At 38.1% G+C, this 22,017-nt stretch overlaps 2 protein-coding genes across 2 annotated transcripts in view; both read left to right on the plus strand.

Moving 5' to 3' along the window:
- The first annotated feature begins 12 nt into the window (after positions 1–12).
- LOC115243612 lies at positions 13–3,655 on the plus strand. Its single transcript, XM_029820743.1, has one exon. It carries the CDS (start codon positions 630–632, stop codon positions 3,642–3,644), a length of 3,015 nt encoding a protein of 1,004 aa, XP_029676603.1. The 5' UTR covers positions 13–629; the 3' UTR covers positions 3,645–3,655.
- Positions 3,656–5,792: 2,137 nt separating this feature from the next.
- LOC115243383 overlaps positions 5,793–22,017 on the plus strand; it is a 31,697-nt gene continuing 15,472 nt past the window's right edge. The window contains exon 1 of the mRNA XM_029820330.1: positions 5,793–7,747. Coding sequence (XP_029676190.1) covers positions 5,867–7,747 — 1,881 coding nt within the window. The 5' untranslated portion in view covers positions 5,793–5,866. The remainder of the gene's footprint in view (positions 7,748–22,017) is intronic.

Raw genomic sequence — 22,017 nt, forward strand, 5'->3', positions numbered from 1 at the left:
CGTGTAGTTGTAGGCCGCTTGTCACAGTGCCGTGCGCGTGACGCGTGTGCGAGGCTCGTTATCGGCGCGCAGGTGTCTACGATTTACGTCAATCGGAGTGGAGCGATCGCGACAGGTGGAGGAGGATATTCTCGCGATAGAGAGAGACTCTTTCGGTTGGAGCGATTACGGAGGGAATGGAGATACATCGATTTTCGCATAAAGCTAACAGGATCCTTTCGTGGCGATCGAATTGAGGGATACCGAAAATGATCGAAAGCATGTAAATATTACCCGGAGAACGTAATCTTGACTCCCGTCACCGCCTACCTCTCCCCGTCGAGTCCCGTGTGTGCGCGCGCGCGCGCGCGTGCTTTGACCGTATGCTCGGCGTGTCATCGATTTTTCGGCGATTGTGTACGACCCGTGTCGCCGGTAGGAATCGCGAACAGGATTATGAAGAGGATCAACATTCCCGCGGTTAGTAAGAGCGCGTAAAAAGAATTACGTGCGTGCGTACGTACGCACGTACGCAAGCGAGCACGTCGCCGTCTCGTGCCGCGAAAGGAGAGAAAGCAACAGAGAAAAAGAGAGAGAGAGAGAGAGAGAGAGACAACGAGAACGCGAGCTATCGACAGCGCGCGTCCAACATGGCTACCGCCGGCAACAACGCGAATGCCGGCAACGAGGCAGGGAACAGTAGCAGCAACGTGCCGCAATGGAAACGCGACCTGATACAACGTCGTCGTCAACAGAGCAAGGTCCTCGCCAACAACGGCGCGAGCGTCAAACTATGTAGCGCGGTGATCGGCACGTCGGGGAACGCGACAGCCTCGGATGGGGTCATCGAGCAGAACGCGTCAACGGTCCAGGAACATTGCTCGATCACCGGCACGCTCCGGATGGCGCAACGTTTAACAACAACAACGAGCAGCGGCGAAGACACCGCGACGACCGTCGCGGTTTGCGGTGCCGGTGGCAGTAGTGGTGGTGGTGGTGGTGGTGGTAGTGGTGATAATTCTAGTAACGCGCTGCTCTCTCCCCCCTCCTCGTATCCCGCGAGAAGGCCGCCGACCAGTGGCGCCACCATCGTCGCCGGCGGTGCAACGGCGACGGTTGCCGACTTCGCGTCGTCAGTCGCGTACAACATGCGTCTCGAGGCGGATCTGTCGCTCTGCTCGGACGCGGAGGATGTTGTGAACGGCGCGCCGAACAAGTTCGCGGACGAGCGGAAATTTTCGGATTACGCCGGTGACGAGAACGAGGAGACGGCGTCGAGAACGCCGGACGGTAAGCTGGTAAGAGCGATCGCCAGGATGAATAACGAGAGTAACGCGTCGACGCAGCGCGGTGAAGTTCGCGCCATTGTGACCGGGCGCGGGAAGGACATTCTTGGTGGAAGCATCAGGACGCTGAAGGAGTTGCCGCCGACGAGCGGTCGCCGCCACGTGTCCGGCGAGGACGCGGAGAGCGATAGCTCCGAGGAGCTACAGTACGGTCCGGGAATCGTAAATAAGCTTAAGAGCAAGTATCTTAACCTAACCTTGCGCGAGACGAACAAGAGCCGCGCATCGGTACAGCGATTCCGGCGGGCGGCAAGTCTCGAGGATCTATTGGACCGCGACGACGACGAGGCGTCCAGTCACGAGAAGCAATCCGCTATCGGTAGGAAATATACGAAGCGGAGCGGCGGTTTGACGGGCGGCGGCGGCGGCGGTGTCGTCGCACCGAAGACCGACAGGTACCGAAACGCCACCCGGGGCAATGACTCGATGAAGCGGGCGCGTAGCGTCGAGACCTTGATGAGGTACAACAGCGTGACGACGGACGAGCCGATTATGCGCCAGCTTGTTCCGGTTACTCGACCGGCGACGAACGGCATGCGCCAGGAGCCGGTCAATGACCACATTATTCTCGTGGATCGCACGTCCGTGAAGATCGAGAATCGTTTGGGCGAGCTCGAGCGGCCTAAACCGATCAACAAGCCCAAGAGGATCAAGCCGATATTGGCGGAAACGGAACGACCGCCACCGGATCTAGTCAAGACCACGATGAGGATCTTCGAAGGCTCCGCGAAGAAGGTGAAGCCCAAGGGCGAGGTCGCCGCGAAGGTCGCCACTTTCAAGACCATCAACGACACGTTCAAGGCGCAGAAGAAGCTGATGCCGAAACCGCCGATACAGCCCAAGCCCTTCATCAACGGCGGCGCTCGCGCCGGTTCCGGGGGCCTCGTTTCTCCGAAGAAGATTGTATTGCCGCACAAGCCGACAGCGAAGCTGATCGAGACGCAGGATGGCAAGGAGGAGTTTCATATAGATGGCGTGATCACGGAACCGATCGCGCAATCGGTGTCCTCGGTGGTGAGCAAGTTCCAGCAGATCGAAAAATCGCATTCGCCCTCGCCGTCACCGGAACCCTCGTGCTACAAGTTCAAGTTCTCGCCGGCGAACAGTCCCGAACCGCCGCAGATGTATAAGCCCAAGTCAGCCGCTCTCGAGATCGTCGTCAAGTCACCGCCGGTCACGCCGGTACTTTCGCCGAGGATCTTGTCGCCCAGATTACAGAGCCCGCCTTCGCCGATCAAGGACGCCACACAGGGCTCGCAGAGTCCCTCCTCACCCGTCAAGGACTCGATCCGGGTTCAGATCTCTAATCCGTTCCACAAACCGCCACTGCCGAGTCCCAGGGAATCCTCGAAGACCCCAGAACCGGAATCGTTCAAAGTTCTTCGTCCGCAGATCGAGAAGGAGCCTTCGAGGATGAACATCGAGAGTCAAGAATCATCCATCAAAGCTGAACAAAAAGAGGACGCGAAATCGAGTCGCGTAACGTCCAACGATGATGAAGAACAGGAGGTCGTCGACGGGCCGAGAACCATCTCTAAGATCGCTTTAGACAACATCGGCAGAGCCGGCATAACGATGCAATTCAACTTCGGCGACAAGCCCATGACCGATAAAAGTTATCTACCGGGTGCGAAACAAAATGGACAAAGAACAGCCGACGAACGAGTGCCGGAAGACGATCATTGCGCAAAAACGGAATCCAAAAGCAAGACGATTATTCCGTCCGATGCACCTGCCAGCGTCGTGATGACCTCGGAGACGACATACAGATTACAAGAAAGACTTGGGTCCGAGAAGCTCGACGATGGCAAGGTGGACGTCGAGGAGAAGCTGATCGTGCCGGAGAGCAAACCCATCGGCGCCATCTGTAGTCTAGGCTTGATCAAGACCACGACTACGACAACGGCATATCCGCAGAGCAACAACGAGGCGAAGACGATAAGATGCCAGCAGCAGAAGAGCGAGTTCTCGCCGCCCCAGAAGCAGATCGGTATCATACGGCCGCTCGTTTCAACGCAGAAGACGCAGTATCCGCAGAATCTGAGCAATCGCGAGCTCGAGAAGAACCTGATCAATCGAGTCAAGAGTATCGAGCAGCCGACCAAAGTGGTAGTGAGCCTGAAGAGCGCCGACGAGATACAGCCGGCGAAGAAGACGAGCGCGGGAGGTGGAGGAGGTCTCTGGGATAAGAAGCCATGGAACCAGCAAAACAATACGATGGTGTTCAACTTCAGCAACCGAAAGGACGTGCCGGATTACATTGAGAATGACGGTCTCATCATCAGGAGAAAGCGGGAAAAGCCGAAGGTGAGTCATTAATTGCATTCTTTCCGAAAATGTAAAGAGCCCGACAGGTACTCGCTTCAACTTCTACATTCTACGACATCGTGATTACGACGATAAGTGATAAATTTTTATAGCTGAGAAGGCTTAAAGTTTTCTTCCTGGTATAAAGTCGCGTGGAATATCTCTTTTTGTCGAAGTATAAGTTAGATAAGAGAATGTTTCATACGTAAATACGGAAATAACATTTAATTAACCAATATTTTCATCTGTAAATGTGTAAATAAGTTGAAGTAAATCAGAAATATAAAATTAAGCTTGTATTTCTGATTTTTCGATATATGAATAATTTATTTTTACTGAGAGAATTAATATACATAAAATAAATATCTCATTCATTAAAAATAAAAAATATATCGCGCAAAAATATAAAAGCTATAATATTTATGTATAAGTTGCATTTTTACAAATGATTATATACTGCTCGCATTCTCTCTGTAAATCTTTATTTTTTAAAAGTGTATAAAAATTATATATTACAAATAATAACTAAAAGAAGCAGTACTTGAAAATATATTTCTACGTTTTTTCTACGTGCAAATTTAATAATTTGCATTAAAAAATCATTATTCCATATTGTATAATACAATCAACCAATTTAATATCACGATATTCCATAATAAAATTTATTTCTACAGGAAAATAACATTACATTTTTAACAAATTCATTAGACATTTTGATATATTATACATATTATTATCTCAATCATATTAAATCTCGTTAAAAATTTATTTTTAAATATTACATTTATGTGTGACGTGGAATTTTATTCATTTATTATTATAATTACAAATGCGGCAATAACACTTTATTAGGGAAATATCTCGCATGGAACAGATTTTTCACGAACCAAGTTAGCGTAAGATAGCAAAAACTGGTAGCGCGAATAATTTGATTACTAGTACCGTAACGAGGTACTTACTAGGTTTTTTTCTGCCCATTTATAACGTTTTTCTTCTATAGGAGAGCTAATATTCATTAAATCGAATTCGTTAAATCGCTTGTTATCGCCGCCGAGGAAGATGCAACGGTCGATTCAGTTCGATAGAAATCTAATACCGGCAACTTTCTTTTCGCATGCGTAAGATAGTTTGGATATTTCACTTTCTTTAATACGCCGGACACAGAAGCGTCGATTGCCACAAAGACAATGTTTGCACCTACGGCGTCAACTGCGGAATTTCAATTGATTCTAAAGATTCCATGCACGTATGCTTCGAATATATAATCGAGTGTCTCGCACGTCCCGCTGTTTCTTTTTACCTACGAAGTTTATATGATGAAATTCAAATATTTTTTTAACAAACCAGTTCAAACAATTGTCAAAGCCATACCAATAATTTTGGAATTACAATTATGAGAATCTATTCGAGAATTTTTATAAATTAAAAAAAGAAGTAAATATTATATTTTTCATTAAATTTTAATTGAGCAGAATTTTAATTTGTAGATTAATTTAAAAAAATATTTAAAATTGTGAAAAGATTGTCTCGAAGCTAATCGAAGAATTCGTAGCTGAAAGGAAACGCGGGAAAATCATGTGACATCCTGTATACTCCGTGACTTATTCGACCTCGATTTTGCGTCTCGCTTCCGCTCGATCCGACGAGCTGCGAGAATCCTCGTTAAACCATTGTACAACACGTGTAACGGTGTCGTCGCGTGCCTTAAATCTAGCTATTGTCCGTGTTTAGACAATCGTGCTTGGATGAATTAGTTACCGCTGTTGGGAGCATCTTGAGATACGCGTCATTTTAGCCACTTCCAGTCATTGACGATGAGTATTGAGTTTGTCATAGCGAGATGACAAAAATAATCTTTTCATTGTATATATACATCGCTTACTCATAAGTTTGGATAAAGTATCAGCGAGACTTGACGGTACGAAATCTGTTTATTGTATCATCCAGCGTAGCTCGGGAGAACAACAGCTGGATAAATTACATAACTACATAATCAATTTAATCTATTATATATTAAAATCTGCTTGTATAATTATAGCAAAATTTTAAAAATATACAGAGTTGTAAACTTGAAATCTTGGAAATAATATTTTATCATTAATTTGTATATAATTCTCTTTTAACTAAATTTTAATTATTATATTTCGAATGAGAGTTTGACGGGCGGCGGCGGCGGCGGTGTCGTCGCACCGAAGACCGACAGGTACCGAAACGCCACCCGGGGCAATGACTCGATGAAGCGGGCGCGTAGCGTCGAGACCTTGATGAGGTACAACAGCGTGACGACGGACGAGCCGATTATGCGCCAGCTTGTTCCGGTTACTCGACCGGCGACGAACGGCATGCGCCAGGAGCCGGTCAATGACCACATTATTCTCGTGGATCGCACGTCCGTGAAGATCGAGAATCGTTTGGGCGAGCTCGAGCGGCCTAAACCGATCAACAAGCCCAAGAGGATCAAGCCGATATTGGCGGAAACGGAACGACCGCCACCGGATCTAGTCAAGACCACGATGAGGATCTTCGAAGGCTCCGCGAAGAAGGTGAAGCCCAAGGGCGAGGTCGCCGCGAAGGTCGCCACTTTCAAGACCATCAACGACACGTTCAAGGCGCAGAAGAAGCTGATGCCGAAACCGCCGATACAGCCCAAGCCCTTCATCAACGGCGGCGCTCGCGCCGGTTCCGGGGGCCTCGTTTCTCCGAAGAAGATTGTATTGCCGCACAAGCCGACAGCGAAGCTGATCGAGACGCAGGATGGCAAGGAGGAGTTTCATATAGATGGCGTGATCACGGAACCGATCGCGCAATCGGTGTCCTCGGTGGTGAGCAAGTTCCAGCAGATCGAAAAATCGCATTCGCCCTCGCCGTCACCGGAACCCTCGTGCTACAAGTTCAAGTTCTCGCCGGCGAACAGTCCCGAACCGCCGCAGATGTATAAGCCCAAGTCAGCCGCTCTCGAGATCGTCGTCAAGTCACCGCCGGTCACGCCGGTACTTTCGCCGAGGATCTTGTCGCCCAGATTACAGAGCCCGCCTTCGCCGATCAAGGACGCCACACAGGGCTCGCAGAGTCCCTCCTCACCCGTCAAGGACTCGATCCGGGTTCAGATCTCTAATCCGTTCCACAAACCGCCACTGCCGAGTCCCAGGGAATCCTCGAAGACCCCAGAACCGGAATCGTTCAAAGTTCTTCGTCCGCAGATCGAGAAGGAGCCTTCGAGGATGAACATCGAGAGTCAAGAATCATCCATCAAAGCTGAACAAAAAGAGGACGCGAAATCGAGTCGCGTAACGTCCAACGATGATGAAGAACAGGAGGTCGTCGACGGGCCGAGAACCATCTCTAAGATCGCTTTAGACAACATCGGCAGAGCCGGCATAACGATGCAATTCAACTTCGGCGACAAGCCCATGACCGATAAAAGTTATCTACCGGGTGCGAAACAAAATGGACAAAGAACAGCCGACGAACGAGTGCCGGAAGACGATCACTGCGCAAAAACGGAATCCAAAAGCAAGACGATTATTCCGTCCGATGCACCTGCCAGCGTCGTGATGACCTCGGAGACGACATACAGATTACAAGAAAGACTTGGGTCCGAGAAGCTCGACGATGGCAAGGTGGACGTCGAGGAGAAGCTGATCGTGCCGGAGAGCAAACCCATCGGCGCCATCTGTAGTCTAGGCTTGATCAAGACCACGACTACGACAACGGCATATCCGCAGAGCAACAACGAGGCGAAGACGATAAGATGCCAGCAGCAGAAGAGCGAGTTCTCGCCGCCCCAGAAGCAGATCGGTATCATACGGCCGCTCGTTTCAACGCAGAAGACGCAGTATCCGCAGAATCTGAGCAATCGCGAGCTCGAGAAGAACCTGATCAATCGAGTCAAGAGTATCGAGCAGCCGACCAAAGTGGTAGTGAGCCTGAAGAGCGCCGACGAGATACAGCCGGCGAAGAAGACGAGCGCGGGAGGTGGAGGAGGTCTCTGGGATAAGAAGCCATGGAACCAGCAAAACAATACGATGGTGTTCAACTTCAGCAACCGAAAGGACGTGCCGGATTACATTGAGAATGACGGTCTCATCATCAGGAGAAAGCGGGAAAAGCCGAAGGTGAGTCATTAATTGCATTCTTTCCGAAAATGTAAAGAGCCCGACAGGTACTCGCTTCAACTTCTACATTCTACGACATCGTGATTACGACGATAAGTGATAAATTTTTATAGCTGAGAAGGCTTAAAGTTTTCTTCCTGGTATAAAGTCGCGTGGAATATCTCTTTTTGTCGAAGTATAAGTTAGATAAGAGAATGTTTCATACGTAAATACGGAAATAACATTTAATTAACCAATATTTTCATCTGTAAATGTGTAAATAAGTTGAAGTAAATCAGAAATATAAAATTAAGCTTGTATTTCTGATTTTTCGATATATGAATAATTTATTTTTACTGAGAGAATTAATATACATAAAATAAATATCTCATTCATTAAAAATAAAAAATATATCGCGCAAAAATATAAAAGCTATAATATTTATGTATAAGTTGCATTTTTACAAATGATTATACTGCTCGCATTCTCTCTGTAAATCTTTATTTTTTAAAAGTGTATAAAAATTATATATTACAAATAATAACTAAAAGAAGCAGTACTTGAAAATATATTTCTACGTTTTTTCTACGTGCAAATTTAATAATTTGCATTAAAAAATCATTATTCCATATTGTATAATACAATCAACCAATTTAATATCACGATATTCCATAATAAAATTTATTTCTACAGGAAAATAACATTACATTTTTAACAAATTCATTAGACATTTTGATATATTATACATATTATTATCTCAATCATATTAAATCTCGTTAAAAATTTATTTTTAAATATTACATTTATGTGTGACGTGGAATTTTATTCATTTATTATTATAATTACAAATGCGGCAATAACACTTTATTAGGGAAATATCTCGCATGGAACAGATTTTTCACGAACCAAGTTAGCGTAAGGTAGCAAAAACTGGTAGCGCGAATAATTTGATTACTAGTACCGTAACGAGGTACTTACTAGGTTTTTTTCTGCCCATTTATAACGTTTTTCTTCTATAGGAGAGCTAATATTCATTAAATCGAATTCGTTAAATCGCTTGTTATCGCCGCCGAGGAAGATGCAACGGTCGATTCAGTTCGATAGAAATCTAATACCGGCAACTTTCTTTTCGCATGCGTAAGATAGTTTGGATATTTCACTTTCTTTAATACGCCGGACACAGAAGCGTCGATTGCCACAAAGACAATGTTTGCACCTACGGCGTCAACTGCGGAATTTCAATTGATTCTAAAGATTCCATGCACGTATGCTTCGAATATATAATCGAGTGTCTCGCACGTCCCGCTGTTTCTTTTTACCTACGAAGTTTATATGATGAAATTCAAATATTTTTTTAACAAACCAGTTCAAACAATTGTCAAAGCCATACCAATAATTTTGGAATTACAATTATGAGAATCTATTCGAGAATTTTTATAAATTAAAAAAAGAAGTAAATATTATATTTTTCATTAAATTTTAATTGAGCAGAATTTTAATTTGTAGATTAATTAAAAAAAATATTTAAAATTGTGAAAAGATTGTCTCGAAGCTAATCGAAGAATTCGTAGCTGAAAGGAAACGCGGGAAAATCATGTGACATCCTGTATACTCCGTGACTTATTCGACCTCGATTTTGCGTCTCGCTTCCGCTCGATCCGACGAGCTGCGAGAATCCTCGTTAAACCATTGTACAACACGTGTAACGGTGTCGTCGCGTGCCTTAAATCTAGCTATTGTCCGTGTTTAGACAATCGTGCTTGGATGAATTAGTTACCGCTGTTGGGAGCATCTTGAGATACGCGTCATTTTAGCCACTTCCAGTCATTGACGATGAGTATTGGGTTTGTCATAGCGAGATGACAAAAATAATCTTTTCATTGTATATATACATCGCTTACTCATAAGTTTGGATAAAGTATCAGCGAGACTTGACGGTACGAAATCTGTTTATTGTATCATCCAGCGTAGCTCGGGAGAACAACAGCTGGATAAATTACATAACTACATAATCAATTTAATCTATTATATATTAAAATCTGCTTGTATAATTATAGCAAAATTTTAAAAATATACAGAGTTGTAAACTTGAAATCTTGGAAATAATATTTTATCATTAATTTGTATATAATTCTCTTTTAACTAAATTTTAATTATTATATTTCGAATGAGATTATCGTATGTAAATGAGATCATAACATATGCTTTCCGTGAAATCATATTCTTCACGTGACGAGGTTATTTTGATTTTACGTAAAATTGACAAAATATCGACTTTTGTACTCCTCACGGCGACGCAATAAGGAGTACTTCTAATACGTAAAAACGCTCGAGCGCCGTCGAGTAAGATTAGATTGTTCGATCAGATATCGATGGGCATTGTATTAATTTTCGATAACCGCGATATGAAATTATTATCGCGCGGGTTGCGCAAAGTAAAATCGAAATCGTTCCGAAATCGTGCGGCGCTTTCTAAAATGTTCGACGTAAAATCTGTCTCGCTCGAACGCTCGTTTCCAGGCCTCTCGTAAAACGCATCATCGCACCTTCGCGATGAACCGAAGTGAAACCGAAGGAGGCGTTCGACATTCAACGGAAAATGAGAGAAATTAGGAACACGATCGGCGCGATCTGTCCGAGGGTCGTTACTTTCCCGTATTAGATAATCCGGAAGTACGCGAGAGTACGAATAACGATTATTCTTGACGATAATAAAAGATTCTAACGTTTAATCTGCACGTTTTAATTCTCCACGTTTAGAATGAGACTATTAAATATCTAATAGTCGCGTCTCACGCAAGCTTGATAAATCGCGATTTGTACTGGTTAATAATACGCGTCTGCTTTTCTCAACAGGAAATTTATTAATTATTGCAATGAGTAATATCGGAGGGAAATTAATTTTTAATTTTAAAGACGCGAATAACGATTATATCTTGCAGAATAATTTCGAATTTAAACCTTTGTCCCCACTAGATTGTTTTCGCAGAATAATGATGAAATCAATTTCGACAATAATTTTATGATAAAGCCTTATGATATCGCTTGTCGATTGTTTTTCGCTTTGTCTTTAATAAAAAATACGCATTATCGGTGCTTCACGCATTATCGATAGTTGATAGGAAACGCGGGAAAATCATGGGACATCCTGTATACTCCGTGACTTATTCGACCTCGATTTTGCGTCTCGCTTCCGCTCGATCCGACGAGCTGCGAGAATCCTCGTTAAACCATTGTACAACACGTGTAACGGTAATTATTCTTGACGATAATATAAAAGATTCTAACGTTTAATCTGCACGTTTTAATTCTTCACGTTTAGAATGAGACTATTAAATATCTAATAGTCGCGTCTCACGCAAGCTTGATAAATCGCGATTTGTACTGGTTAATAATACGCGTCTGCTTTTCTCAACAGGAAATTTATTAATTATTGCAATGAGTAATATCGGAGGGAAATTAATTTTTAATTTTAAAGACGCGAATAACGATTATATCTTGCAGAATAATTTCGAATTTAAACCTTTGTCCCCACTAGATTGTTTTCGCAGAATAATGATGAAATCAATTTCGACAATAATTTTATGATAAAGCCTTATGATATCGCTTGTCGATTGTTTTTCGCTTTGTCTTTAATAAAAAATACGCATTATCGGTGCTTCACGCATTATCGTATTAAATATCATAATTGGTTACTGTATGTGAAATCGAAATGTTTCAAATCTTCGAGGTCATTATTGTCTGCTTTTATTCCGCGTTTTTTAACAAAAATTTCATTAATTCAATTATTTTAAATTTTAATCTTGTATTTTTAATTTAATGCGACAACTGATCATTAATCGATTATATTCTGCTAGGTTTGTATTAAATATTTACAACAAATAAATGAATCAATGTAAAGTAAGACGAGATCGCAATATAAAAACATAGTAAAAGCATCTCTTACATTTTGATGACGGTAAACATGATTGTGATAAATTAGAATCGTGATTAGTGTCTTCTAGATACACGATTCGCATTATTTAATATTAATTTATGAAATGATATATCTCTGCCTTATCTAATGGGCGCGTACTACTGAAAAAATATTATGGACAAAGGAATACGCGTGCACACACAAAGCACGGGCTTTCTTGTACAATTTTCATTTTCATGCGCGTGCACAATTTTCATATTTTATTTGCGAAATTGCTTCTGCTCCATCTAATCGCGACGTAACGGTGCATCTGCAAATGTTGAAAAAGAGGATATCCTTGCCCGACTCGCGGACTGAACATAAAGCAATCGTTTAACGAACTAGAAACTGGAATACACATTAGGGTGGCGCAATCTTCGTCAGCTTCCACAAAGGTTCGTGGGAGATTGCGAAGAATGCGCGTTGTTTATTCAGTATCACAAGCGCAAACAAAATATAGGTTTTAAACTTTCAATAATAATGACTGATAAAACCAGTGTACATGAGATACAATAAAGTACGACTTGTTGTATCAAAACTATGACTTATCGTATTTTATTAACATTTTACGATATTTTCGAGGACCACGTTTCTGCGATGTAATATAGATTATGCAATGATAACCTTGCATGTGCAATGTAGAAAAATTTTCAACTGTTTACCTAAGGAGTTTGATAAGCGGGAAAAGCCTTGATCGACTCTAAAGCTTGCATGAATAAAAAAGGCTTTAAAATTCTAAAGCAACCTTGTTGATAAAGTTAGGTCTTATAATAAAGGCTCTATGTAAATCATTTTTTATTATACATAACTTACGATCGCACGTGCGTGGTTTTTCATGTATATAACTTTTATATATAATGATTTAATTTTATTAATAATGCAAATATGTATGATATTTTGAATTAGCATCGAGTTTACATAAATAACGTTACGAGTTTGTTAAATACATGAAGAGACGATATAAAATTTTTGCCGCTATTAAAATTTAATCAGATTTGATCACCAATATCCAGAGGGACGTAATTATATAGCTTCAACGACATCGTTAGTCGCAACAAACCCGGTGTTATGAGATGGCAGGAATGTGTGTATTGGTATATGCACAGAAGCGCTGTTCGCGTAAGCATCGTACGAAGCAAAATTTTTGCGACAAACTAACTCGACGTCAAGAGCACACGGTCGTGAATATCGCAAAGTTTACTTTGTGTCGTTACGTAGGAGCACTATACGCTTACATGCTACGTTAGCATTTTCAAAGTTTTTGTCTATTCGACGATAATTAGATACAGATTAAATTGGAGTAGATTGCGCACGATATTACGCATCAGAAATATGCACGAGGTGTATCATTCTTCGACGTATAATGAAAATACTAGTTCGAAAAGAATTTCCGCGTAAATATATGTCACAAATGTCACTTAAAGACAAGCAAAAAAAATATTTTCCATCTCTTTATAGGTGTTATTTTAAAAGATAAATTTCGATATTATGGATATAATAGCAAGATCTTGCTATTATATTACTAGTTTTATAACAACAAATAATGCAGCAGTAATATATACGAAGAAATATTTTGAAATGATAAAAAAGATGCAAAATTGCAAATTATCTGGACAAAAAAATTATATCTGAGTTTACACACACAAATATGTGCGCGTGAGACTTAGAAAATAAATATTAAAAATATAAAAAAGTTACTGGTTACATTTATACATTGATTGCATTAATGTGTGCATTGATAAAGAATTATTCTCATTGAATTATTGCGGTTACTTAATTATAGGATTATATCATGTCCATTCGCGTAGCTATTACGTGGTAATTAACCTTAACAACTCTATAATGCATAATCTCGAGCATTACATTCGCATAAATTACAAGATGTATGATAAAATATGACACGTAATACATTTTCTTATGTGAAAATGTCGCTGTTTTTAGAATAGTGATGGATCATAGTGGATTATTCTTCATTTACTTTAGAGAAAGTTATAGTCTCTAGTAAGTACATTGAACTTAAACTTCGTTGTTTATATATATGTAGTCGTGGGAAGCACAAGCGAAACAATTTATACCCGTCGACGTAAAAATCCATAAATACTATTCATGCTTACTTTGATATATTACAATAAAGCCGATGAAATCAATGTTGAAAATCTTCTATTTTGAAATTTAAGAAACATTCTCACTTATTTTATTTATTTAAATTCTTATCAGCGATGTAAAGAAAAGCGATTTGCTTGTATTTCTTTCTTTCTTTTTTATTTTGCAACGGAATGAAACGCCGTAGCGTAGCCTAATGAGACATTTGATACACAAAGAGCCGTAATTAGCCAATCATACGTCATTGCAGAGTTGTTACGACAAGCGTACATACAGCATATATGTACACGTACATATATATTTGTTCGTATGGTATGCATAATTATTAATTGAAACACTCAGAGGAATTTAAACAAAGCGGCCGACATACGTATTGGCGCGTATATACACATGTCAGCTGGCTATCATCCGGTCGAACGTTAGTGCAACGTCCTGTTTCGCTTAAAACCGTTTGATAACGCCACATCCTCCTTCCGTCTACGTCCTCTCGTCTCTCTCGGCTTTCCTCTTTTTTTACCAGATATAATTTTTCTCGGTCTCTTTTTTTTAATGGAAATCAAGGCAAGCGATACGCAATACCGCTATGTTTTTATATGCGTCTATTAAAATTATAAGAAGTTGTTTAACATCATCATAATGAAGCCGTCTGTATATTTTATAACATTGTTAAAGCATCTCTTTTTTATAATATTCTAAAAACTTCTCAGGGAAAGTACATGTTACGTGTCAATTCCCGTCTGCGGAATTTCCATTTGTTAATGAAGTAGAGCAAAAAAAATAGATATTTTTAGATATTATGCCTATTAAATTTAATAGTAGTTAAAATGCATTTTACTTGTGTCTCTTAATGATGTCAATGAAAGACTTAAAAGGACAGGAATCGTCTTTAAAATCAGTTTTATCATTAGGGATTTTATTTAATCGATAATTTTGCAAGCGATTATTAATACGTCTCAAGGTTACTAGACAATCGATATTAAATAAATAAAATAATATTTTATGATTTATTTTTGCACGTCATATAAATTTAAAAAAATTTGATTTGTATAATGTTATTTCTCTCTAATTAATTAATTTTAATTATACAATTCTTGTTATATTTATTTCTAGCAAGATATTATTATTTGAGAGATAAGAAAGATTGAAACGAATTCATAAGAAGATTAATTAACGATATTTTGAAGAAAATGATTTAATAAGTCGAGATATATTGTGTTTAGATATAAAGTGCACGAGTTATTGAAAAAAATGCAATTTCTAATTCCACTTCTATTATATAATTTATTTTCTTTTCTTTTACATATCACACACTTATAATATAAAAGCTTGCCGGAAGTGATCACTTTTTCTTTTTTCATAAATCATTGATTTTAGCTATCGAGTCATCTTGGTGTATTCACGGGAGCGTTTAATGACACATAATTTGTGCCAACCGTAGCGAATTCAATCGGAAAACGAGCACTCTAAACTCAGCTTCTACGATCAACTTACATTCTTCCTAATCTTATGCGTTTCGCGAGAAAGAAAAACGCGAGTAAGCCTTATCTATAGTGACAGCAAAGAGCACAAGTTGTTGCATTCGCTATCGTAAGCTTTATTCTTACATAAACATTGGTCCCATTCGAGATCGCACCTCTGATGAGTCATGAGTTGTCGGTTTATCGATTGGAAATTAAGACCCCCATATGAAACATTACTGATAATGGATATCGGTGATGTGTGTCGACTATCTATAGCGTTAATCATATCTTTATTTTTTTACATTATTTTTTCATCTTTACTTTCCACAAATTCACCTTTAAATCTAATTTTGTGTTTTATACTGTATCATACACGAAAATAGCGAAAACGCTTGAAATAACTCGATAGCAAAGGAAGAAATTATATTTAAACATCAAATTAGATCTCATATTATGATTTTTTTTTTAAATTATGTTTGATAATTAGCTACGTATTTTTTAACAGATATAAACTTCCAAACATGATGTTCGTTGCACTATACATTCGCTCTATACTGCAGTATAAGGATTGAGTTCATTCGGAGAGAGGATTATCCTTGACATCCTCTTATTCGGTAATTATTACGGTATCTCATAATTCTCTCTCCGCTTCTCTATCCTTGACATCTGAGTTTGATTAAAATGTATATTCATATTATTAAAGGTAGAAATTTTCTGAAAAATAAAACATTTCGTAACAGTACGTCTGATGATTTTTAGAGAAGGGATGACTACTTGTTTTAATCTTATCGTTCATTGATAATCTATCACGCTTATTGCCAAATTCTGGTTATACTTTTTGTCTATGCATTAAGTATCTATTTTGGACATTATTTTTCAATTAGATTAGCTGATTGTTGTTATTAGAATTTATTATAAAAATACATGAATTAATAAAGCAATTTGATTCCTGTTCATCATATAATTTCACAAGAAACAGTTATAGACGAATTCGCCGATTGAGAAAATTTTTTGATTTTGAAAAATCTAATGTCGGATCAGTAGGGATTAAATAAACTAGAAAAGAAGGATAGAAACTAGTTAGATTGGTAACATTCCGCGACATAATACACGGATCTCTTCTCGTATATGGCTGTCCTAGAGAAGCAATCAGGACACCCAGTAGAGGAGTCCGTTAACATCTTTCAAGTTTTCTCACCTCAGGCTTTCTAAGGAATATTACACGTTTTGCAATCATATTTGCAGCCATATATAAAGTACATGAAAGTGAACAAATTTTTTACTCGCTAAATATTTATCTCGTAATTTTTTTATATGATTCAAAAGAACGTATTTACTAAGAAAGTATTTTGCTGGCACTGCAATCAACCGTCTTATGTAACAGTCTTTGAAATATTAGTCGCATTATCTTTGTTAGCAATAATCTATAATAATTGTCTAAATTCATATATAACATTATTGCATGTTTGGACGGTATTAATTGAAATAAGCCGTTAATTCATTTACTAGCTATGTTTTATAATTTTTCCTATATTTTATTCGGGAATTTTAATATTTTATTTAAATTTTAATGTTAAATTTTAATTTTTTGTGTATTGTTTGACACTTTAACAAATTAGCAAGAGCAATGGAAAAATATAATTTATTTTAAATTTCTTTCTTTGTACGAAACGGCATGTTAAAATGTAAAAGAATAATAGAATATTTCAGTTTGACTGACATAATTTGAAATCATGCGGAACTAGTCCTCATATCAGAAGACAAGATCAGCTTTATATAACGGCAGCTATCACCGTCTGTCAACACATTAATCAAATATGACATAATGGTACATATGGAAAACATATGGAAAATATAACTTAAACTTGTAATTTTTAATTAGCTCAAAATACCTTTCAATATCTTTCTATATTTGTTAAAATATAAAGAGTTGAAATGAACTCAAAACGTTATCGCGTTTCCTCGATTTATTTTCGTATTCGCGCGTGTATGTGTGCGACGCGCTTCAAGATGGCCCGCGCCTTATGGCACCTGCCATTACATTTTTTCTTCTCGCAAATTGGGCTAATTAATTCCCGCGTGAATAAATCCCCGAGGCAAGGCCTCTCTCGTCGATTTTGATCGTGATGGTGAAATCTCGTCGTTCTCCATCCTGAGCGGGCGTGAAAGGGTTTCCACGGTGAAATTCAAGATATCTGACCTCGTTTGACCTTGACCGAGCTCCACTCCTGCGAAACAGCAGCAGGACAACTGTCAATGTTTTGTATCATCTTATAATAATTGGTAATGCTTTCGAATTTACCTTGTGGTTATGTGCTATTTGGTTTGAAAGCGATCTAAATAATGTTTTTAAAATCTTGCTGAGGTCGCATCATATCAGTCTTATGATTGCATCTTTCTCAAAGTTTTTAAAATCTTGATATACATAAATGAAAGAATTTAAAAATTATTATTTAAAGAATATTATATTATTTATATTATTATTTAAAGAATATTATGAAAAATTTTCACGCACAAGAAATATATAAATATATCAGAATAAATTTTAGAAGACTTGAGGAATTATTAAGAGATCACAAAATGTCAAAAATCTTATATATTAACAAAAAATGTTCTTGTTACATCCTCAAGTGCGACTATAGTTAATTGTGGTCTCGTATATCGACCCACAGTTTATCTACTTTATAAAGTGTATGTTTGAATTTTCCATTGTCGATCTGATAAGAACGATAGATGCATATAACGGCTTTGAAAAGCTCTTTGTAACAGGCGGACATATGGCAGACAAAGATACGTAGCAAACAATAAAAGCTATTTTTAATAATTTCGATTATCTGTCTAGTTAAAAGGCGACTTACGCGATGTCAAATGACTTAACGAGGAGCGTATTGAAAATGCACAATATCTCTTGCACGATAAGAAATGATCTCTTTGACAATATCCAGAAAGAAATGTAATTTTTGCGGACGGCAGCGGTATGAAATAAAAATGAGAATGTCAACTGCATCTCTGCAGAAAACTTTGATCGGTTTGACCAAGCGAATTTAGAATGATTCATGTAAACTGACCTTTTGCTGACGACATGTACACACATTAATAAAGTTCATGAGTGGGCGAGAAGTGATTCCGGTGACTGTGCGTCAAATATAGAACATGGTCATTGTAATCCAAAATACTGAGATTTATTGTATTTAAGTTACTCGATTCAGAAATTTGAAAAAAAATATTATTTATCTAATTTTTTTTTTTATATATTTTATAATAATAATTGATGAAAATAATTTTAGCAAATGCAAAATATGTATTTATATTATACAAAAAATCACTTTTTTCTATGTTAATTATAATAATTTTCTTTCTTGATTGAACATCATTAAATAAATAAGCAAATTTAATTTTCATTTTGAAAGAATTAAATAAATATTGAAGTTTTGATGAAATTCGGAATTAATTAAATGCTAAAATTTGTTTAATGATTTCTGAAGATTTCGCATTTTAAACACTTTAAGAGAGACTTACGACCGACCATGAACCGGATCGGAGGTCGAGGGAGGAAATTAATTCGTTGACCTGCGTGAAGTTAGCACCCCATTTCTGAAATTTTAAAATTCTAAAGGTTGTTCCAGGTTGTTCTACACTCGTTGAGCGTTGGGGTGAGCAGTAAAATCAAAAGAAAGTACGCATATGAGAACGATTACGCCGTGCAGTAAGTTTCTAATAATTTTCAATTAGACACGCATCAACTTTATACGCCTACAGCTTTAAACAATAGACTTCTTTAGAAAAATTCATTTGTGTCAAAGGGTATCGTCTTTAATCACTTTTCTTGAAATATTATTCACGATTAACAATGATTGCAACGATTTAAAATGATAAAGTCAACAGAGTTGTAAATATAAAATATCATAAATAATATTTTTTGTTTTACTGCAAATACATTGTCGTGTTAGAGGAAAGGATCAGAATTTTTTAATTAATTCACATGTCAATGTATTATATTTAAATAATTCTCTGTAGCTGAAAATTCGTAATTATACTGACAAACTTTATTTGATAAAAATCTTTCAGCTTTCTATCTCGCTTTTTATAACTTCTGTCTTAGAATTAATCTTCTATTATAATTCTCAGCCATTTTATAACAGTTTCTCTTAATTCACAATTAAAATACAGACGCGACGAACTTTATAAATGCCAATAAATTCATTTCTCCCGCATGTTTTTACGGTTATGTTGCAAGTATTAACAATATAACCGTAGCTCTCGGGAGGATGGATATTAACGCTTCGATCCACTCGCTGAGCGTGCAAGCGTAAGGCGCGTAAGGCGTACTCCTGCGAGGAGTGCGTTCGCATGCGACTGTCGGACGACAGTCGATGGTCTCTCCTCCTCGAGGGTTCAAGGTCCACCTGCGGGAGTGATACTTCACTGCGGCCGGAATAATGAAAAGAACCGTCCTGGGAATTTCTCATGAAGTCAGAGACCGCGTCTCCAGGTTCATTGCCGTAACTTCTCCCTTCTATATCTGCATTCTTTTGAATCCCTTTAAACCGGCATACAACCAGTTTTTATTATTCGATGCCTTTACGTCCGCATCGCTTTCGGACCAGCATCGCTGGTCCCGATCTTACGAGATGTTCGTAGTTAGTTACGTATATTCTTCGACGCGTATTGTTTTCAGATACATTTCTACAATTTAATTATTTGAAAAATGTTTAGATAAATGTGTAAATATATATTTGAATATTGATAAATTCGCGTTTAGTTCACGAAAATATATTTTATTAAAACCTCAAAAAAAAAAATTTTTTTAATTAAAATTATTTACTTAATAAATAAATAAACGAATTTATATAACTGAATACTTTAAAAAAATTTAAGACAGAATTCTGGAATTAAGAAAATAAAATGAAAAAGAAAAATAAGATATTATTAATTATCACTTTTGTCTGATCGTATCATGAAAATTTATATATAATGTCTGATCGTATCGTGAAAATGTATATATAATGTGAGCCGGTACCACATCAAAATATACAGGAGAGAGATAATATTTTTCTATACTTCAACACAATAGCCTTTATATTAGTTTATCGACCTCACATGTAAGTATCGAGCATATTCAGCATTATTTTCCTATAAAACATTAGTCCCTTCCTGCTATACGGTGTCACGCACATATGAACATAAATACAGTAAAATTACACGAGATAACGTCATTGCTCGCAGCTTAAATCATGAGCGAATAATACAATTTAATTTGTAGAGACGAAGGATTGTTATATTGACAAGAGACTAATTGTTCTACCGCACACATAGTATTGACAACTTATTTCACTCATGCCGTATTAGAGTTAATTCCAAGTTGTCAGATTTAATCCGCCCATTTGCTAGACGTAATGCGAGATTATACGCTAGGTGTCGAGTGTGCGCACTTTTTTTCTCACGATACTTTATCCGTAGAAATTATCCGCATTATATGAGTCTAACGCATTAATCTGCGGCAGTTAGCGCAGTCTGGCAGAAATGTATCGCATGTATTTTTCTCGCGTTGCTATTTTTGCAATCAATCACAAGCACAATTACTAATCTGAGATCTACTAATCTATATAAGATAGAAAGTTTACGTCCGAGTTATAATTAATCTTTCTTCTTGTGTCAAATTCGCAATATCGTTACAAGTCTGCAACTACATATTATATTATAATGCATATATTAAATTATATAAAATTATATTGATGTTATAATTTACTATCCATTTATTAATGTCACAAATTTATTAACATTAACTTAATAAAGTTAAATTACAAGTTTTAACTAATTATAAGAGATATAAACTTTATAAAAGTTATGTGCACTTTCTCTCGACCGACATACACGTATTCTTTGACGAATAGTTAAAGTTAATTCTTTCTTAGCAAAATTTTTTAATTTTGAAGTTACATATTTAGATAAGTAAGATAAATATTTGAATTTTGGTAAAATAGAGTCCGATTGAAATTTTTGCGTGAATAATATTTTCTTCTTAATTTGTATTCTTGAGCGAAAATTATTTAAATATATATTTAATTATCAATTATTTATATCTCTAACGATAAGCTACTGTTGTGTCGAAAAATAATGGAACTGTCATTTTGATGAAAATTTTTTACATTCCTGAAAAAGAAGTGACACTTTTCTGAGAGATTCTCTCTTTTTTAGATATATAAATATCATTTAGAGTTACCGCAAATAATGTCAGAATATGTATCGCTAAGACAATAATGGTCGACTGATACGATATCTCTACTTATTTTTTCGCTCCTCTCGTTTCACCGGCACATCGGCACGCCACGTTTTATATTCAAATACAGATATTATGTTGCTCGGCCTCGATCGTTGCTCGTCCGTAATGCGGCTGCGTCTTATGATCCGTGACCGCATTTTTCCCTGGATTAACGAACGTTCAACCCAAATCGTCGCGCGACTCGAAGAAGGGAGATAGCGAGGCAGATTACCACTAAAAAAATCACTTTCGAAAATCGCCGAGCGATTCCCCTGCGGCAATCGCCGGAAGTAGACCGGAAATCGGTCGTCCCGCTGTAAGGCCACTCGATTTCACACGCGGATCTCCGCTGCGTGAACGTGGAATTTACATTGATAGTTTCGAGAATATTATTTATTACATATTATTTCGTGGAGAAGATATTACAAATAGTCATATTAATTGATAGTTATCAAAAGCATCGAGTGAAAATATTCGTATACTGAACTTTCATTGCACTAGTCGACACGCT

This window comes from Formica exsecta, unplaced genomic scaffold, assembly GCF_003651465.1.
Source record: "Formica exsecta isolate Colony F162 unplaced genomic scaffold, ASM365146v1 scaffold72, whole genome shotgun sequence".
Taxonomy (NCBI): Eukaryota; Metazoa; Arthropoda; class Insecta; order Hymenoptera; family Formicidae; genus Formica; species Formica exsecta.

Bases quoted from the DNA above. Each gene is read 5' to 3' on its own strand.
- LOC115243612 (XM_029820743.1), top strand. From the start codon at position 630: ATGGCTACCGCCGGCAACAACGCGAATGCCGGCAACGAGGCAGGGAAC.